This window comes from Puma concolor, chromosome B4, assembly GCF_028749965.1.
Source record: "Puma concolor isolate L17-30 chromosome B4, mPumCon1.1.hap2, whole genome shotgun sequence".
In the NCBI taxonomy this organism is placed as follows: Eukaryota; Metazoa; Chordata; class Mammalia; order Carnivora; family Felidae; genus Puma; species Puma concolor.
In genome coordinates, this window is record NC_141673.1 from 118929854 (window position 1) to 118948684 (window position 18831).

At 38.7% G+C, this 18831-nt stretch overlaps 1 protein-coding gene across 1 annotated transcript in view; it reads right to left on the reverse strand.

Annotated features, from left to right (window-relative positions):
• GAD2 (glutamate decarboxylase 2) overlaps positions 1–18831 on the reverse strand; it is an 87103-nt gene that overhangs the window by 29215 nt on the left and 39057 nt on the right. The window contains exons 9-11 of the mRNA XM_025930095.2: positions 5383–5437; positions 3694–3810; positions 1616–1680 (exon numbers count right to left, since the gene is read on the reverse strand). Of these exons, the coding sequence (XP_025785880.1) occupies positions 1616–1680; positions 3694–3810; positions 5383–5437 (237 nt within the window). The remainder of the gene's footprint in view (positions 1–1615; positions 1681–3693; positions 3811–5382; positions 5438–18831) is intronic.

An 18831-nucleotide genomic window follows, 5' to 3' on the forward strand; every position in this document is an offset into this window, starting at 1 on the left:
GAGTCCCAGGTGTATTAAAGGTACAATAATAGATGCTTACTTTTTGTGCTAGAGAGAAAGAAACTCATAGAAGAGAGAAGTACTGTGTACAGGCCACCTCTCTCAAAAGCACGAGAATTTTGTTCTTGTTCTGATCATCTGAGCAGGCACCTTCCAAGCTGTTCTTTTCTTTTCTTTTTTTTTTTTTTTTTTTTTTGCATTGTCTCTCCCTGCTTAGTGCATTGCCTCTCCCTGCTTAGTGCATTGCCTCCTCCTTACGTGTCTGGTTTCATTCAGATCTTCACGGGGAGAAAAGAAATTGGGCATGGGAGAAGCACCTGAGGACTAGAGGCAGAGGCCAGGACCGGCTCACTCTGGGAGCGGGCTATGCCTGCCTTCAGCCTCCCACACCTAAATGGGTACCAGCGATCAGCGAGCATAAGCAGTTCTACAGCTGGGCACTGACCCCAGCCAGCAGACTCAGGGACAGCTATCCCACTGACCAGAGCCTCAGCTGGTCTATCTCGAGTCTTCCATGAATCAGGCAGTGTGCCCCTGACTCTGCCTTGGTAACCCCCACCCCTCTTTCTACATTCACGGGCTCTCTGCATGTGAATGGGCCTGGGTATTGCAGAGCATGCCTCACGCATTCATTCTGGTCTGGCTGCCTGCACGACCAGTGCTGACAGACGCTCCCACACTCCACTGGCCTCTCTCCTCATCCCAGAACAGAAGTTGTGCCAAGATGTCTAGGGGCAGAGCCAGTGGGAAGCTCTTCCTGGGCAGCATCTGGCTACTGGCAGGGCATGGGGGGCACTTGGCCTCGGATGAACTCAGGCTCTCTCAGCTGCCTGAGTGTCAGAGCTAACCATTGCTGTTGACCTGCCACGGTGTAATGGGAGAACTGGGAACGTTGAGCTTCCTTTGCACATGGTCAGCAAAGCCTGGGGCTGATTTTGCATTCTGTAATTTTTTTTCCTTTCTCTTCAGACTTGCATATGTTTTGTGCTAATCAAATATAACCTCCTTTGCTTTTCTCAACCATCTACTGCTTAGTCTTTGGGGAAAAAAGAAAAGGTACTCTGCTGCATCAATCAGAACTATGTAAAAAAAAATTATCATGGAATTATAACCATGAGATGATGTTATCACAAGTAGGTCTTGCTTTCAGTGGGCTGTATCAAACCCCAGACCCATGCTTGCAACACTAATAAACTATAAGGGTGCAAATTTACTTATTGGTTTCCTTAAAGCGGTCAATATTATCCTTTTATGGAGCATGAAATCTACAGATCCTCTCCCTGGAAAACTATGACCTGCTAAGAGGTTTTAAACAACTTTGGTAGTTGGTTCAGAGATTCTAGGAAGGTCATTCCTGAGTCCTCTGGCCAACCACGGACTGCAGTTAGGAATCTCTATTGGAGAAACATTCTGCTTGGGCCACTTGATATGGGAATTTGATTTCTTTTTGTTGTTTACACATAATACACATGTGTCAATGACCACACAGACAAGGCACACAAACACTGCACAGAATGGGCTCACCTGTATTCTAAGAGTTCTTAGAAATTGTGTGTAATTTGCTTTTATATTTAGCTTTCATGCTTTACGTAGTTAACAAGAAAAATGGGCATACCTCTCCACGCCGCTCAGTTTCCACTTGTGTTTCCGGGACATCAGTAATCCCCCACCCCAAGCTGCCTGCAAAAGGAAGATCATACAAGGAAAAAGGTAGTGGGTTTTCATTGCCTAGATTTCTAAAGTTTGGTGTCTCCCAGAACAGTGATAGTCTTGTGGGGTGAAAGTGATCTCTTCAACCCCAGGCAATTTAGGGGGTTGGCCACCTTATTCTGGTACTAGACTTGCAAAGCTTAAATTGGGGGCTGTTCTAAGATTTTAGGTTCCACACTACATTTATACAAGTGGAAGGAGACAAATTGGGGGGCACATTTTTTCTGTCTGCATAAGAAAAAAGATCCTTTCCCCAACTTATCACCACTACTCATAGTGCTAATGAAACTCATGATCTCAAAATGAGAAACCCTATTGTCTCCCCAGTTGGCATTACAGAGGATGAGCTAGGTACCCATTAGGCTGCTTCTGAGTTGTAAGGAAAACTCCTTTGATGAGTCTGGATAATTCCAGAGGAAATAAGCAGCTTCATGATCCTATTTTACTAATGTGTACTTTTGGATAAGATAATTTCTCTACCCAAAAAAGAAAGAAAGAAACAAGCAGGAAGAATGTGTACCAGTCAATTCCCTGAGCGATAGGAACATGTTTTTTAAAAATTTGTACTCAAGTTTGAAGATTTGAATTAGTGTACTGATGTAGTGATCTCTTTTAAAAAAATGTCAAGATGGAGATTCATTGGAAAATGTTGACATTCTTTGTGGGTAAAAATAATCCTGGGATAATTTTAAGGAAAAAAAACCCCACCTGTTAGGGTACAATAGCTTTATTTACTTATTTTTTAGTTTGTTATAATTTCAGGTTGAAAAATTATCCAATTTTTCAAATGGGTACTATTTTAAGAATTTTTCTAATCTAATTATAAAAGTATAAACATTTAAGATAATACGAGTAAGTGCTAAATTTGATATGTTTCAAAGAAAGCAAATACGATTGGTTAAGAAATCTCTCTATTTTAAGTAGAAATCCTGGAGGGGAGACAGCAGCATCTGCTGGTTTAGGAGACACAGACATTGTTATTTTTAATGTTGTCAGGTTAATCCTCTTCCTGAATCAGCTAGCAAGGTTTAACAGGCTCTCCAGTTCCGAGACCCAGGTCATAATGCTACTGGAATTGTTCAACCTTTTGTTAGTGTCTTCATTTCTAAAACGGATGGAGTCATTGGTAGCCTAAGAAACAACTCACACTGTGAATCAGGGAAGGAAAAGAAGACTGATACCCGCCATGCAGGATAACACTGGGATAGTGGAAATTTACCTGGCTCATCCTTAGTTAGTAATAATGGATTAGTAACAAACATTTTGCAGGTAACAGCTGATCTTTGAGCCAGACTTTGATTTACAATGGTTGAAGTTTAAATCTTTTCATTTTGTCCATGGAAAACTTGACGTTTTTTCATTTGAAAATGCTTTGGTGGGCACATCTTCATTTTAGTGTGCCCAGGCCTGGAGTCAAAACATTTCAAATATGAAATATCTTCTTAAGTGACCCAGCTAAGAAATTGGAAATTGGTGTCCCATATCTCCTAGCAAGCTGTCAAGTCTGCTTTCCTCTCCAAATATACAAATACCTGACTTGAGTTTGAGATTTTATCCTTTGGGTTTCCCATGGAAACGTAACTCCTTTATGCCTTTTTGATCATTCTCACAGGGAAGTACAATCTGCATGTGTGTGACTGTGTATGTACGTATGTAGGCTGCATTCCTCCATGGATGTTATGGGCCAATGAACCAAGAGCTAAGTGCTCAGCTTGGATACTGGTCATAGAAATGAGAATATTATCATGTTGGGAACATTAACGCATCATCAGCCTCCAACTTCCTCTAGTCAACATTGTGTGCTATGTGAGTTGTGTGCTGCTTTGTCTCTGCAATCTTAAAATCTTAAATATCCCTATTCTAAAAAGAAGCTCCCAAAGGAAAAAAAAAAAAAAGAGAGAGAAAAGACAGACTTCATTCCACGAGCCCCAAATGAATAAACATGCAAGGACATTTTAGTGGCAGTTCCTATGGGATACTCACATCCACATGCATCCAGATCTTGTACTTTTTGCAAATGTCAGCGACCGCCAAGAGGGGGTCAAATGCTCCATACACAGTGGTCCCAGCTGTGGCACTCACAAGGAAAGGAACAAATCCCTATGCAAACGAGAAAGCCCCAAATAAGGTCAAATAGGGCTTTGAGAATTTTTTCAAACAGCTGATGAAAACAGTAGAAATTCTCCCCCATCATCTGCAGTTTTGGAACCATCAGCAGGATCATCGACACCCTGGAGCCTGGAAGGATGTTCACTCTCCAGGATCTGAGTTCTCCAGGCCATTCTGTTGGACCTGTCAGTCAGTCTTATGAGAATAGACACTCTGGTTCTCAGAAGAGGCTGCACTGGACCCATAGGTGAGGAAGCTTTGTGGTGCCCACAAGCCATTTATTTATTCCAGGTAGATTTCCCCCCCACCTTGGCCCACTCTCTGGTCTTCCTTTTCTGTAACAGTCCTTTAGAGTGAGCAGACAAAAGAACAAAGAGAAGGAAATCTGACCGGCCCATTATTCCTAGTTGGAAAATTCTCAGATATAAATTTATTTGGTGTCTTGGGCGGGACGGGTTCATGTGAGACTATATAATAAGCCATGACTCTTATCCATCTAAGCAGTCCTCTGGCCCTGGCTAAGTGAAAATTGCTGGAAGAAGGTAGAAGAATGTCTCAAACGGTGTGAACATAACGGGAGATGTGACAGGATGTTACAGAATCTGTCTTTAGGTGGCAGCAAAGGTTTAATCTTATGGTTTGTGCTAACAGGAGTAGTTCTACTTCAGAAACAAGGGGAACCTTCTGGCCACTGTGTAGGAAATAAAAAAGGCATATGAAGAGGAATAATTTTTCCTGAGTTGATAATAATAAAATGTATGTTTTCTGTTGAACTAGGAACTGTAGGTTATATCCACTAAAAGTTACATTTAGGGGTTCCTGGGTGGCTAGGTCGGTTGAGCATCCAGCTCTTGATTTTGGTTCAGGTCATGATCCCAGAGATGTAGGATTGAGCCCCACGTCGGGCTCTGTGCTGAGCATGGAACCTGTTCAAGATTCTCTCTCTCCCTCTCCCTCTGCCCCTCCCCTCCTCATGCTCTCACTCTCTCTCTCAAAAAAAGAAAAAAGTTACATTTAAGGGAGTTCTACAAACAAGCTCTCTGGTTTGCAAACCATCCAGAGATGTAAATGACTTTCTAGGTCTCCAGAACTTGCTCCTTCCAAGAGTTCTAAATTGTTTCCTAAAAAATAAGATACTTAGAGAGCCAATAGTATCCATATTTGTAGGCAGGAAAAATTGGCCCCTTTCAAATACCCATACAACGGTAACTCATGCTGCGTTAACATTGTGATGTTTTCCACTTGTGAAAATGATCTTTCAAATGTATGTCTGTTTAATGTCAACCCTCAGCACAGAGAAAGACAAATGCTTTAGAAATTCTTACAGCATCACTATGTGCATTACCACAGTGTATATTATTTAAAGAGCAACTTAGACCTTTCCAAAGCAGAGTCTACAACTCAGAGACATAAACAGTGATTGGAAGCAAAATCCCACATTCTCAGTAAGGCTTGGAGGTTGAGAATTGAGTCCTCTTTTTAAAACAAAGCCACAGTGTGTTCTCCACTGGATGAAAATAGAAATATGTACCCTTGGTTTGTTAACTCTCTACAAAAACTTACTTTCTGTTTGGCTTCAAGGATCCTTCTTTCAAGATCAGATGGGATCATTTTCCCTCTGAAAGGAAAAATAAATACATTGTAGGTTTGCTTCGAATACGTTACTTTGTTGTCCCTACAAGCAGCCACATCAAGGTAAAAAGTTCAACCCTAAACTGTTGATAAAAATGATCTGTTAAAACAACTCTGTGGCTATTTCCAGGCAGAAAGGCATTTCCTCCCTGAATGATGCAGGACTGTGATTTCTGACACATTTAGGAGAGTCCTGACCACATGTCCCTCCACTCTGCACAGAACGTGCTTTTTAGGCCATCCTCTTAACTCAGCTGAAACAAGCCTGTTTCAATGCAAGACAGTTGGCAATGAAAAAAGAGTGCAGAAAAAAGATTTGCATTCCCAGTCTTTAAATGAATGGAGCTGCAATTTCGTATATAGATGACATGCCAAGAAGAGAAAATCCATTATGAAACAACTGAATGAAAATATTAAGAAAGCTACCTAATTACGTGCTGAAAGCATAAAGCAAGCCAAGAAAACATGGGCTCAAATTTCAAACGTTTAGATAACGTGGGCTCTGGAAAAAGAAACATCCTTTCATCCCTGAAATGTTTCTTTCCTAAAATAAAAACAAAGATAGTGCTTTGCTAATTATAAAACTCCATCATTATAGGAGGCGTCTTGGGTGGCTCAGTTTGTTGAGTGTCCAACTCTTAGTTTTGGTTCAGGCCATGATCTCATGGTTCATGAGTTCGAGCCCCACATGGGGCTCTGCACTGAGAGTGCAGTGCAGATTTCTCTCTCCCTTTCTCTCTCTGCCCCTCCCTGGCTTGCTCTCTAAACAAACAAACAAACAAACAAACAAACATACATACATTAAAAAAATTTAAAAATACATTATAATAATCAAAGGAGTTGATTTCCACAAGAAGCTAGATGTAGCTAGATGTGTAATTCTTAGTCAAGTTGCCTAATTTCTCAGTGCCTATTATTATCATCCCTGGAACATAGTGATAATAATATTACTTATGGAGTTATGAGGTTTAAATAAATTAATACATACAAAAGTATTTTAAAAGTGCTTGACATGTGGGAAGCACTCCATAAGTGTTAATTTGTATTGTTGAGCTTGTAATGCACTGTGACATGCATATCCCGAGTCTTTGGGGAAAAAAATAGGGAAAGGACAGAGTAGTTGCATGGTGACAGAGGCAGAAAAATATTCTTTAAACCAAAATACCTCTCTTGAGGTTGCTAAACTGGATAAACTTCTCACATCAGGATCATCGATCTAGGGTGTTAAAAGGCAATTTGAAAAATAAATTATGGGCAGGAGGTTGTCACAATAAATGGCTGGGAGATGCTACTGGCATTTAGGGACCAGTGAGCAGGGTTTGGTATTTGTCACTAGTTCAATAATTTATTTGTGGCTGTTCCTGTGACTTTAGGTATAGAGCAAACATTGAGCTACTTTATTACATCTTCTAAGCTTTACATATTGAAATATATTATTAGTTACTTTTCTAACACCCATTTGAGAAAAATATGTTACTTTTCTTTAAATTTATTTTATTTTATTTATTTTTATTTTTTTACATTTATTTATTTTTGATAGAGAGAGACAGAGCACAAGTCGGGGAGGGGCAGAGAGAGAAGGAGACACAGAATCCGAAGCAGGCTCCAGGCTCCAAGCTGTCAGCACAGAGCCTGATGAGGGGCTCAAACTCACAAACTGCCAGATCATGACCTGAACTGAAGTCGGACGCCTAACTGACTGAGTCACCCAGGCACCCCTTTTCTTTAAAAATTTTTAATGTTTATTTATTTTTGAGAGAGAGAGACAGAGTGCAAATGGGCAAGGGGCAGAGAGAGAGTGAGACACAGAATCTGAAGCAGGCTCCAGGCTCTGAGCTGTCAGCGCAGAGACTGATGTGGGGTTCGAACCCATGAACCGTGAGATCATGACCTGAGCTGAAGTCGGATGCTTAACAGACTGAGCCACGCAGCCTCAGTTAGAAAGTTACTTTTCTAATGGCCATTTTATAAAAATAATTTTGGCATTATATAGTAAGTAGGTAAGTTATATTTTCTGTGATTTTCATTGCATTTCATGAAGGAGATGTCACAAAATAGTTGGAATATAAAACAGATATTAGGCCTGAAAGCATTAAGAACCACTGATTTATGTGAAGCTGTTTTCCAAAGGAAGGCAGTTAAAATGCACTTATCTGGAAATGGTAATGGACAGGTTACCAATGGTCAGTCAGACTGGATTGGAACAAAGGAGAGTAAATGAGCATCTGGTGCTGAGGGTATGATTCCAGCTCACAGCAGCCTACCTCTGGGGAACTTCCGTGAGAGGGGGCTTCTGAAGGAAGGGCAGAGGGAACGGAAAGGCAGGGTGGTGGGGCTGGGAAGAGGAACTCGCTGCCTACATTTCTCCCTATGCTTCACAGCTTGGTCCCAGGGGGCATCCCCCAAAGCAGTGATTTTCAGTCTCTCCTGGATCAGGCTATGCTCAGACACCTTGCTTCAGCACTGATATAAACAAAAGGTGCAGATTTCAGAAGAGATTCACGTATTATATTCATCCTTTACATAAAATTTTCAGCCCATTAAAATTGCCATGGTATTTTTGTGGGTAAACACGGACACTGAGGGAGATTCTCAGAAACTGTTCAAATCCCAAATTTTGCCAACCACCTCTGCTTTTGGAGAGTTTTAGGTAGACTAGTTTGACCGCTGCTATTTGCTCGTCTAATCACATCCGGATAGTTTTATTAAGCATGAGGCAGTAAGGTGTCACCAAGAAGTCACAGATTAGGGTACCTTAGAATTACAAGGGGCTGGAGACCTGTTTCTAGTCTAATTGTCTCATTTTTCAAATGAGGAAGCAGGCCAAGAGAAGTGAAGTGAGGCCCAAGATCAAATGTGGGTAAAAAGTTGGTTGTTACTAGAAATAAAACACCGAGCTTCCTAGAAGGGCTGAACAGATAGGAAACAAGCCTATTTAGAAAGATTAGAGTCTTGAAAGATAAGATAAGTCCTTGCCGATAATATCTGACTTTCATGGATCAGAGGTGTCTTTCAAGTCTGTCAGGAAAGCAGTAATGAGCAGAGAGTCTGTTCTATTTCCCTATCAGGGAGCTTTGGGGCAGGCTTGTCAAATAATCAAGTTTAAGTGGAAAGCGGTGGGTGTGGCTCTTAACAAGGCAGGCTCCAGCCTTTCTTAGGCTCTGTGCTTAAGATCACCTGTTTTATCCACTTAGGAACCCAGAGGACACCTCTCCTACCCTCCCCACTACTGCCTCACACACTGCAGGTGGTGCTTTCTCTCACAAACAAACAAATAAACACACATTTAAAAATAAACAAAGGGAGATTTTAGCCTAGTAGCATGTTCAAATAATTGTGTGACATACTAGCCAAGTACCGTTCATATGACCTATGGTTTTGAGCCATCATGGTTGTAGGGCAGGAGCAGAAGGGGCTCTAGACATGGATTGTGCATTCCTTGCCTGTCCATGTGCTGTGGGGTAAGAGAGACAACTCGCAGGGTCCTCTGAGGAATAGAAGTGGTCTGGCCAGGCTTGGCTTTTCCAGACAAGCATCTTGGTGCAGGGAGGCTTTGGACAGCAGCTGTTGCATTCTGTATGTGTAGCCTAAAAGTCACTCCATAGTGGAGCACCTGGATGGCTTAGTTGGTTAAGTGTCTGACTTTGGCTCATGTCACGATCTCGCAGTTGGTGGGTTCGAGCCCCGCATCGGGCTCTGTGCTGACAGCTTGGAGCCTGGAGCCCGCTTCAGATTCTGTGTCTCCCTCTCTCACTACCCCTCCCCTGCTCACGCTCTGTCTCTCTCTCTCTCTCAAAAATAAACACACATTAAAAAAAAAGTAAAAACAAATAAAAGTAGCTCCATAGCAAAAAGGTGTATCTTTAATGTTTACACCTTCCAGCCCTTAAGTGCACAATTATGTAGTGACTGATGCTTTGCAATGCTGCTCTCTGTTAGTTGTTAGTGTTTAAGAAAGGACTGGCATTTGAGTGCAGACTGTTGAACAGACTTCTGCTTGCACAGAGATTTCTGATTTTGCTACAGTTTGTAAAAATGTATGTAATGCTATAGGATCAGATAAGTTGACAAAGTTTCCTGGGCAAAATCCCAAAATAGCAGCTAGCATTGCCAGCAGGAAAATCTTCTCTTTGCGGGAAGAAGCTAACGACACAAATTATACCACGTGTGGATTTTGGACCCAGATTCATGGCTAACGTCCCATATGAAGGAGAAAAGCTATCTTACAGAAAGGAGCATGTTACTAGAGGGCTGATACCTCTAGGCAGGCATCCAAATGGTCACAAATCAGGTGCTTGAGTCACTGGTGACCCTGCTCATTGGCCCTGATGAAACTGTAGTAATTCAACCAGCTTTTCTTAAGTGAGTAGAGCTTGGCTCTGTCCACAGAGATATGTATGCAAAGAAGAAAGCATGTGTGACTCCTTCCTGTTAGAAACTGATTAATATTATGATCACTGCTAATAGCAATACTGCTGTCAGAGATGATGAATTGTCAGTTTCAGAAGCAGTCACTGCATTGTGCCTTATTCCATGATCTCTGAGCCTCATGTCAACCCTATAAGAGAGTTATTGTTTTGACCTTGCAGACAAGGAGACTGAGGCTTGGAGAGGCAGGTGACCGTGGCTAAAATTTGGAACACGGAGGCAGAATAACTTGCTTCTTGCCCCAGATCCTATGCTAATTGTGTGTACTTGAAGAATTAGGTTCTCCCTCTACTCATTCATAAAATGATGATAAAGTACCTCTCTCACAAGGTTTACATGAGGATTAAATGAGATAATAAATATAAGACATGATAAAGCACTGAGCATAAAACTCAATACATATGAGATAGTCTCGTTTTCACTAGCAGTAATTCTAGGAGTCGTACGACTTGTAGAATGTCACACAGCTAGCGAGGGCAGACCGAGAAACCTTGAGCTGTCTGACATCGGAACCCAGGTTCTTCGCACCATACACTGGATGACTTCCAAAGCTTTTATGGGGTTCAAACAAAATATCTGCCTCTCTGCAAGGCTGAGTTCTGGAACTGTAATGTATGTAATATCAATACTATGGCTTTTTGGAAGCCCCTCAAAGTGAGTAGTTCCCTGATTCCAATTCTATTTGCTATTAGCACTGTTTAGTAAAGTAAAAACCTATCACCTCCTACTAAAATATACTGCTCCATCATCTCTTTTTTTAAATTATTTAATGTTTTTATTTATTTTTGAGACAGAATGAGACAGAGCATGAGCAGGGGAGGGGCAGAGAGAGAGGGAGACACAGAATCTGAAGCAGGCTCCAGGCTCTGAGCTGTCAGCACAGAGCCAGATGCGGGGCTTGCACTCACGGAGTGTGAGATCATGACCTGAGCTGAAGTCGGACGCTCAACCAACACAGCCAGCCAGGTGCCCCTGCTCCATCATCTCTTGATGATACTGTTCTTTCCTGCATAGCATCTAAATGCTATAGGACTAATCAAAATTTGCTAGGTTTTCTACCTAGTATTTTTACCCAGTCAGTGCTAAGCAGAACTATTTCTTCCATATAGATTGTGATATAGGAACAGTAAAGGGAGCTCATGGACCCAAACAAATTTTCAAATTGCCCAGACTCTGTGGTGACTCGAAAATCTCAGACTCTGTGGTGACTTGAAACTCTCTTACCGGAGAGATCCCCTGGGGAGAAGAGCTCCCTATGTCTCCACATGGCTGTTGCTGGTGTGTGTAACCTATCCAAGGACAGACCCGCAAGATAGGCTAACAAACAAAAGTCAAACAGATCAGGGGTGCCTGGGTGGCTCACTTGGTTTAAAAAATCCAACTCTGGACTTCAGCTCAGGTCATGATCTCACTGTTCTAGAGTTTAAGCCCCACATCAGGCTATGTGCTGACAGCGTGGAGCCTGCGTGGGATTCCCTTGCTCTGCCCCTCCCTTGCGCATGCTTGCTTTCTCTCAAAATAAATAAACTTAAAAGAAAAAGTCAAAACAGTACTTGTATTACAAAACCAAACCCTCTGCCAAAAATTTTACCATAATTAGAAACAGTAAACTTCCTTGGTCCCTTTAATATGTAGTTTGATTTGGAAAAAGAACTTTAGCAGATAATTATATTTTCCTTTTAAGATTTGTTTTCCAATATGCACAATGAGATCACTTAGCATTATGGCCAGGATATGGGAGCAGGATATTTTTCGTGATTTTTGTATTTAATTCTAACAATTTTTTAAAAAAGATTTACCTTCTCCAAAAGCATTTACTTCACACACACACACACACACACACACACACACACACACACATTCAGTCACTCACTCACTATGCAACAATTCAAGTGATGTGCAGTTGAGGACCCCAAGCATGATATGGTAAGGAGGTACTTTTGTTTTCATATGAAGCCTCCAGATTGCTGCCACTGGGTGCGAGCCTTAGAGCGCACAGAGAAGTGTGTGACAAAGGAAAGTTGTCTGAGGGCAAGAAGGTATGCCGGCCATCTCTCATCACTGCCTCAACTGCCCAAATCTGCCACTCCTCTTCCCTGAACACACTGGTACAGAGAAGAAGTGGATGATAGAAGTTCAATCACCATGTAAGGAAACATACTTGGCTATTCCAAATAAGTTTTGAACCAAGGAGGAAATAAAAACTACAATTACAGAACATTAAAAATTAATGACATGGGAATACTACATATAAAAATATGAGAAACATCCTAAATCATTCTCAGAGGAAAATGAATAGCCTGACATGCTTTTGAAATTAAATAACAGGGAATAAAAATAACTAAATGTTTAATCCAAGAAGCTAAGAAAATAAAAACAAACAAGGTAGGCAGGGGGAATGAATGAATTTTTCAATGAATTAGAAACTTTAGAAAGTAAACTAAATTAATAAATTCAAAAGCTGGTACACTGAAAAGATCAGTGAATATACAAGTATCTGATTAGTTCAGTAAAAAGAAAACATGTAGGGCTGCCTGGGTGGCTCAGTCAGTTAAGTGTCCAGCTCTTGTTTTTGGCTCATGTCATGACCTTACCATTTGTGGAACTGAGCCCCATGTGGGGCTCTATGCTGACAGCACAGAGTCTGCTTGGGATTCTCTCTCTCCTTATCTCTCTGTCCCTCTCCTGCCCCTCAAAATAAATAAATAAGCATTTAAAAAAAGAAAAAAGAGGGAAAATATCACATTTGAAATAAGAAAAGAGGTTATGGAAAAAGATATTTTAGAATTATAAAAAAATTAGATGTAGAATTTTATGCTAATCTTAAAATTTTGAGTAAATATATAATTTTTCCCTGATAAAATATAAGTTAAAAGAAATGATTCCAGAATATGTAGAAAATTTGAAAAGACCAATAACCAAATAAGTGAGAAAAAAGTTGCCCAAAACCCATCACCTAAAATGACAGGCCCAGATGTTTTAATAGTGAATTTTAACAATTCTACTATTGGGAGGTAGTACGCTCTAAACTCTTACAGAGAAGACAATGGGGACCTGTTGGATCATTTCTAGAAACTAGCTAATACTAGAAGCAAAATCTGTCAAAGGTAGTTCAGAAAAGCTTATCAGCATATCTTATAATATAGCTGCAAAAATCTGGAATATGTTTTAAAATATAATACAGAGGAAATTACAGATTAACATTGCACCAAGTACAAATTGTTGCAAGAATACAAAGAATGGAAGGAAGGGGTAAAATAATAATTACTTTCTGTACCTATACATGAGTAAACAGAAATAATGTATAAGAAGAAAAATACAGATCTTTACCAAAGAATGCAAAAAATATCTGAATAAATGGAGAGACACATGTTATTTGATGAGAAAACTCAACACTGCAAATACACAGAATTGATCTCAACACAATTCCAACCAGCTCTCCACTGGGAGTTTTAGGGGAATGAGAATCTGAGAAAATAATCCTAAGGTACAAGTGGATGAAAACAATATTAAGAATATTCAATTAAAAAAAAGGGGGAGGGTTTAAAAAAATAAAAAAAATTTAAAAAGGGGAAGTTATAGATTTTTCTTTACTAGAGTGTAGAACATATTATAACACTATAGTGATTAAAAAGTATGGCAATTGAGCCAAATGGGCAAATCAGTGGAACAAAAGTAAAATTAGGAAGTGATTAAAGAATAATTTTTTGGATCTCACATGGTGTTGAGACAACATCTGGCAAAAACTAAGTGGATAAAAAATAAAAAATAATTAGGTACCTCTCAGGCACCATATATCAAAATAAATTTCAGTTAGATCAACTATTAAAATAATAATATAAAGGTTCTAGGAAAAAAGATGAATATTAGCATGTACTAAGAATGGGGGAGACACACCAGAGGTAGAAAATGGATAATTGATGATAGCTCTGACTACCAAAAAATGAGGTATTTTTACAAATACCATAAATAAAATTAAAAAGCAAACGATACATTTTGGAAAATATTTACAGCATATATACAAAAAGTGTTTTGTGTTCTTTTTCACTAACAAATGACTGAAAAGAATAAAATGCTCAACTTTGCTAATTATCAAAACTTCAAATGAAAATAATAAAAAAACAGTTTTCATTTATCAAATTGACGCAGGTCACTTAAAGGTTTTAGTTCCTAGGACTAGTAAGAACATGGTGAATAGTCAGCCCTGTACGCTGCTTAGGGGGAGTGTAAATTGGCTGGTTCTTTTCTGAAGGGCAACATGCCAGCAAGTATCCAAACTCTTAGTGCAGACATAGTCTGGGGCTCAGAAATTCTATTTTTAGGAATTTTTCCTACGAAAATAATATAAGTATGCATGCAAATATTTAGCCACACTGATATTTATATTAGCAATTTTTTTAAATAGTAAAAATTTAAAGTAGCTTAAATGTCTAACAACAGATTTGTTAAGTAATATAAATTCCAAACAATAGATTATTAAATAGTAATTAAAAATGATATTGGAGGGGTGCTGGGTGGCTCAGTCAGTTAAGCATCCAACTCTTGATTTCGGGTCAGGTCATGATCTCATGGTTTGTGAGTTGGAGCCCCACATCAAGCTCTGCATTGACAGTACAGGAGCCTGCTTGGGAATCTGTCTCCCTCTCTCTCTCTCTCTCTCTCTCTCTGTTGGAGATGCAGGAGAGAAGCATCAAAGAAAAGACTTCAAAAGGGAAGGGCTGGAGAAGGTGCAAGGCCTTAGGACATGTTTACACAGCTGAACGCTGCTGTGGCTCAGCTCCTAAGGAACGAGAAACGTAAGGAACGCCAAGAGCCATTAACATTGTCCAGGGCCAGATCCTCCTTCACACCTGACCCTTCCTAGTGTTATAGAAACCAATTCACTCGAAATTCAACCATGAAAAGCTAAACCATTAGACTGATTGACACACTTGCTTAGCTGACTTTATGCACATAGTCTTTAGCAATTATTCTAATAAAAAGAAGCTTCATTCTGGAGTTGGGGCCTCATTCTGACTCATTCTGAGTATGAGGACGTTGACTTAACTGCACTTTGTGGACTCATCTTTTGTGACTCTGACCATACTCCCTGCAACATCTCTCTCTCAAAAATAAATAATAAATAAACATTTAAAAATGATATTGGAGAATTTCTAATGACATGAAAGTTGCTCATTATATTTTATTATGTAAAAAACAAAGTTCTAATCAGTAGGTTTTATATTTAAATATACATAATATGTTTGGAACTACATACACCAGAGTATTGGGAGATTATGTCTAGATCCTTCTATTTTCCTATTTTTTATAATGAATATATTCTGTTTCTAGAATAAGAAAAGAATCTTGTTTTTTTTTTTTTAAAGAAGGGGCTATCCATTACCTAATACCATATACAAAAATTAACCCAAAATTGATCAAAGACCTGTATATAAGGGTTAAAACTATAAAACTCTTAGAAGAGAACATAGGGCAAAACTTCATGAGATTGGATTTGGCAATGCATATTTTCATGGATATGATGCCTAAGGCACAAACAAAAAAAAAGGAAAAATAGACAAATTGGACCTCAAAAATTAAAAACTCTTGTGCAATAAAAGATACTATCAACAGAATAAAAAGCATCCTATAGAATGGAAGAAAGAAAATAGTTCCAAGTTTCTGTAAAACTTGATAAAGGATTAACATCCAGAATATATAAAGCACTCCTTCAATACAACAACAACAACAATAACAAAGACCCAAACAACCTAAGTCAAAGGTGACCAGATGGACCTAGAGACACATATATGACATTACATCCAACAGCAACAGAAACACATTCTTCTCAAATGCACATGGACTTTCTTCACAATAGATCATATGCTAGACCACAAAACCAATCTTAACAAATTTAAGAAGATTGAAATCACGTCAAGTATCTTTTCCAACCACAGTGGCGTGAAAGTAGGAATCAATTAAAAAGAAGAAAATTGGAAAAACTACAATAACTATGTGGAAATGAAAACCACACTGCTGAACAACCAGTAGATCAAGGAAGAAATAAAAAAGAAATCAGAAAGTATCTTTGGACAAATAAAAATGAAATACATCATAACAAAACTTATGAGATGCAGTAAATCAGTTCTAAGAGGGAACCTAATAGTGATAAATGGCTATATTATATGAAAAAATCAATATCTCAAAATATCTGACTTTATTTTATTTTTTTTTTTTCAACGTTTTTTATTTTATTTTTGGGACAGAGAGAAACAGAGCATGAACGGGGGAGGGGCAGAGAGAGAGGGAGATACAGCATCGGAAACAGGCTCCAAGCTCCAAGCCATCAGCCCAGAGCCTGACGCGGGGCTCGAACTCACGGACCGCGAGATCGTGACCTGGCTGAAGTCGGACGCTTAACCGACTGCGCCACCCAGGCGCCCCTCAAAATATCTGACTTTATATCTCAACGAACTAGAAAAGTAATAACAAACAAACCTAAAGTTTAGCAGAAGGAAGGAAACAATGAAGATTAGAACAGAAATAAATGGAGACTAGAAAGATAATAGAAAAGATCAACAAAATTAAGATCTGGCTTTTTGACAAAAAAGAAACAAAATTGACAAACCTTTAGCCAGACTAACCAAGAGAAAAAAGGGAGAAATAAAATTAGAAAGGAAAAAGGAAACATTACAACTCATACTACATAAATACAAAATATCATAAGAGACTACTCTGAAAAATATGTCAACAAATCGGATAATGTAGAAAAAGTGAAGAAATTCCAAGAAACATACAACCTACTGAGACTGAATCATGAAGAAACAGAATTTCTGAGGAGACCAATAACAAGTAAAGAGATAAAAGCAATACCCAGCAATTTCCAACAAAGAAAAGCCCAGGACCAGATGCCTTTATAGGTAAATTCTACCAAACATTTAAAGGGTTAATGGCAATCCTTCCCAAACTCTTCTAAAAAGTTGAAGAGGAAGAAACATTTCCAAACTCATTTTATGAGACGAGCATTACCCTCATACCAAAGCCAGATAAAGACACTACAAGAAAAGAAAATTACAGGCCAATATCTCTGATGAACATAGATGCAAAAATTCTCACAAAATACTAGCAAACAAAATTCAACAATACATTAAAAGTATCATACACAATAATCAAGTGGGATTTATCCTTGGGATGTAAGGATGGTTCAACATCTGCAAATCAATCAATTTGATACACCACTATAATGCAGGATTAGAATCATATGGTTATCTCAATAGAGACAGAAAAAGTATTTGACAAAACTCAACATCTTTTCATGATAAAAACTCTCAATAAACTGGGGTTAGAGGGAACCCACCTCAACATAATGAAGGTCATGTATGACAATCCAATTGTCCTTAATGATTAGAAGCTGAAATATTTTCCTCTAAGATCAGGAAGAAGGCAAGAGTGCCTACTTTTACCACTTCTATTTAACATAGTACTGGAAGTCCTAGCCAGGGCAATTAGGCAAGAAAAAGAAAAAAAAAAAAAGACGTTCAAATTGGAAAGGAAGAGGTTAAATTGTCTCTGTTGCACAGGACAGGATCTTATATATAGAAAACCTTAAAGAGTACCAAAAACCAGTTAGAAGTAATAAATTTAATAAAGTTGCAGGATATGAAATTAACATAAAAAATCAGTCCCATTTACAGTAGCATGAAAAAGAATAAAATATTTTGAAATAAATTTAACCAAGGAGTAAAAGATATGTATACTAAAAACTATAAGATATTGATGAAAGAAGACACAAATGGAAAGATGTACTGTGTTCATGGATTGGAAGAATTAAGGTTGTTAAAATGTCCATACTACCTAAAATCCTCTCCCTATCAAAAATCAAATGGCATTTTCACAGAAATATAAAAAACTATCTTAAAATTTATATGGAACCACAAAAGAGTCTAAATAGCCAAAACAATCTTGAGAAATAAGAACAAATCTGGAGGCATCAGATTTCCTGATTTGAAACTGTATTACAGACATATTGTAATCAAAACAGTATGGTTCTGGCATAAAAATAGACACATGGATCAATGAAACAGAACAAAGAGCCCAGAAATAAACCCATGAATGTACAGTCAAATTACCTTTGACAAAGGTGTCAAAAATACACAATGTGGCAAGAATAGGCCCTTCAATAAATGGTGCTGGGAAAACTAGACAGCCACATACAAAAATACGAAACAGGATCACTATCTCCACCATGGACAAAAATTAACACAAAATAGATTAGTGACTTCATTATAAAACCTGAAACCATAAAAATCCTAGAAGAAAACATAAGCAGTAAGCTCCTTGACATCAGTCTTGGCTATAGTTTTTGGATTTGACACTGAAAGCAAAGGCAACAAAAGCAATAAGAAACAAGTGGGACTACATGAAACCAAAAACCTTCTGCACAGATGGGGTGCCTGGGTGGCTCAGTTGGTTGAGCATCCGACTCTTGATTTAGGCTCAGGTCATGAGCTTGGGGTTGTGGGATCAAGCCCCTTGTTGGGCTCCACGCTTGTGTGGAGTCTGCTTAAGATTCTCTCTCTCTTCCTGTGCCCCTCTCCCCTGCTCTCTCTCTAAAATAAAATAAAACAAACAAAAACCTTCTGCATAGCAAAATAAAAGATCAACAAAATGAAAAGGCAATTTATGGCACGGGAGAAGACATTTGTAAACCAAATATCTGATAAAGGATTAATATCCAAATTATATAAAGAACTCCTACAACTCAATAGCAAAACCCAAATAAACTGATTTAAAAATGGGCAAAAGATGTGAATAGATATTTTTCCAAAGAAGACATATAAATGACAAACAGGCATATGAAAACGTGTTTGACATCATTAACCATCAGGGAAATGCAAAGCAAAACTACAGTGAAATATCACCACATACCTATGAGGATGGCTATTATCAAAAAGACATGAAATAATAAATGTT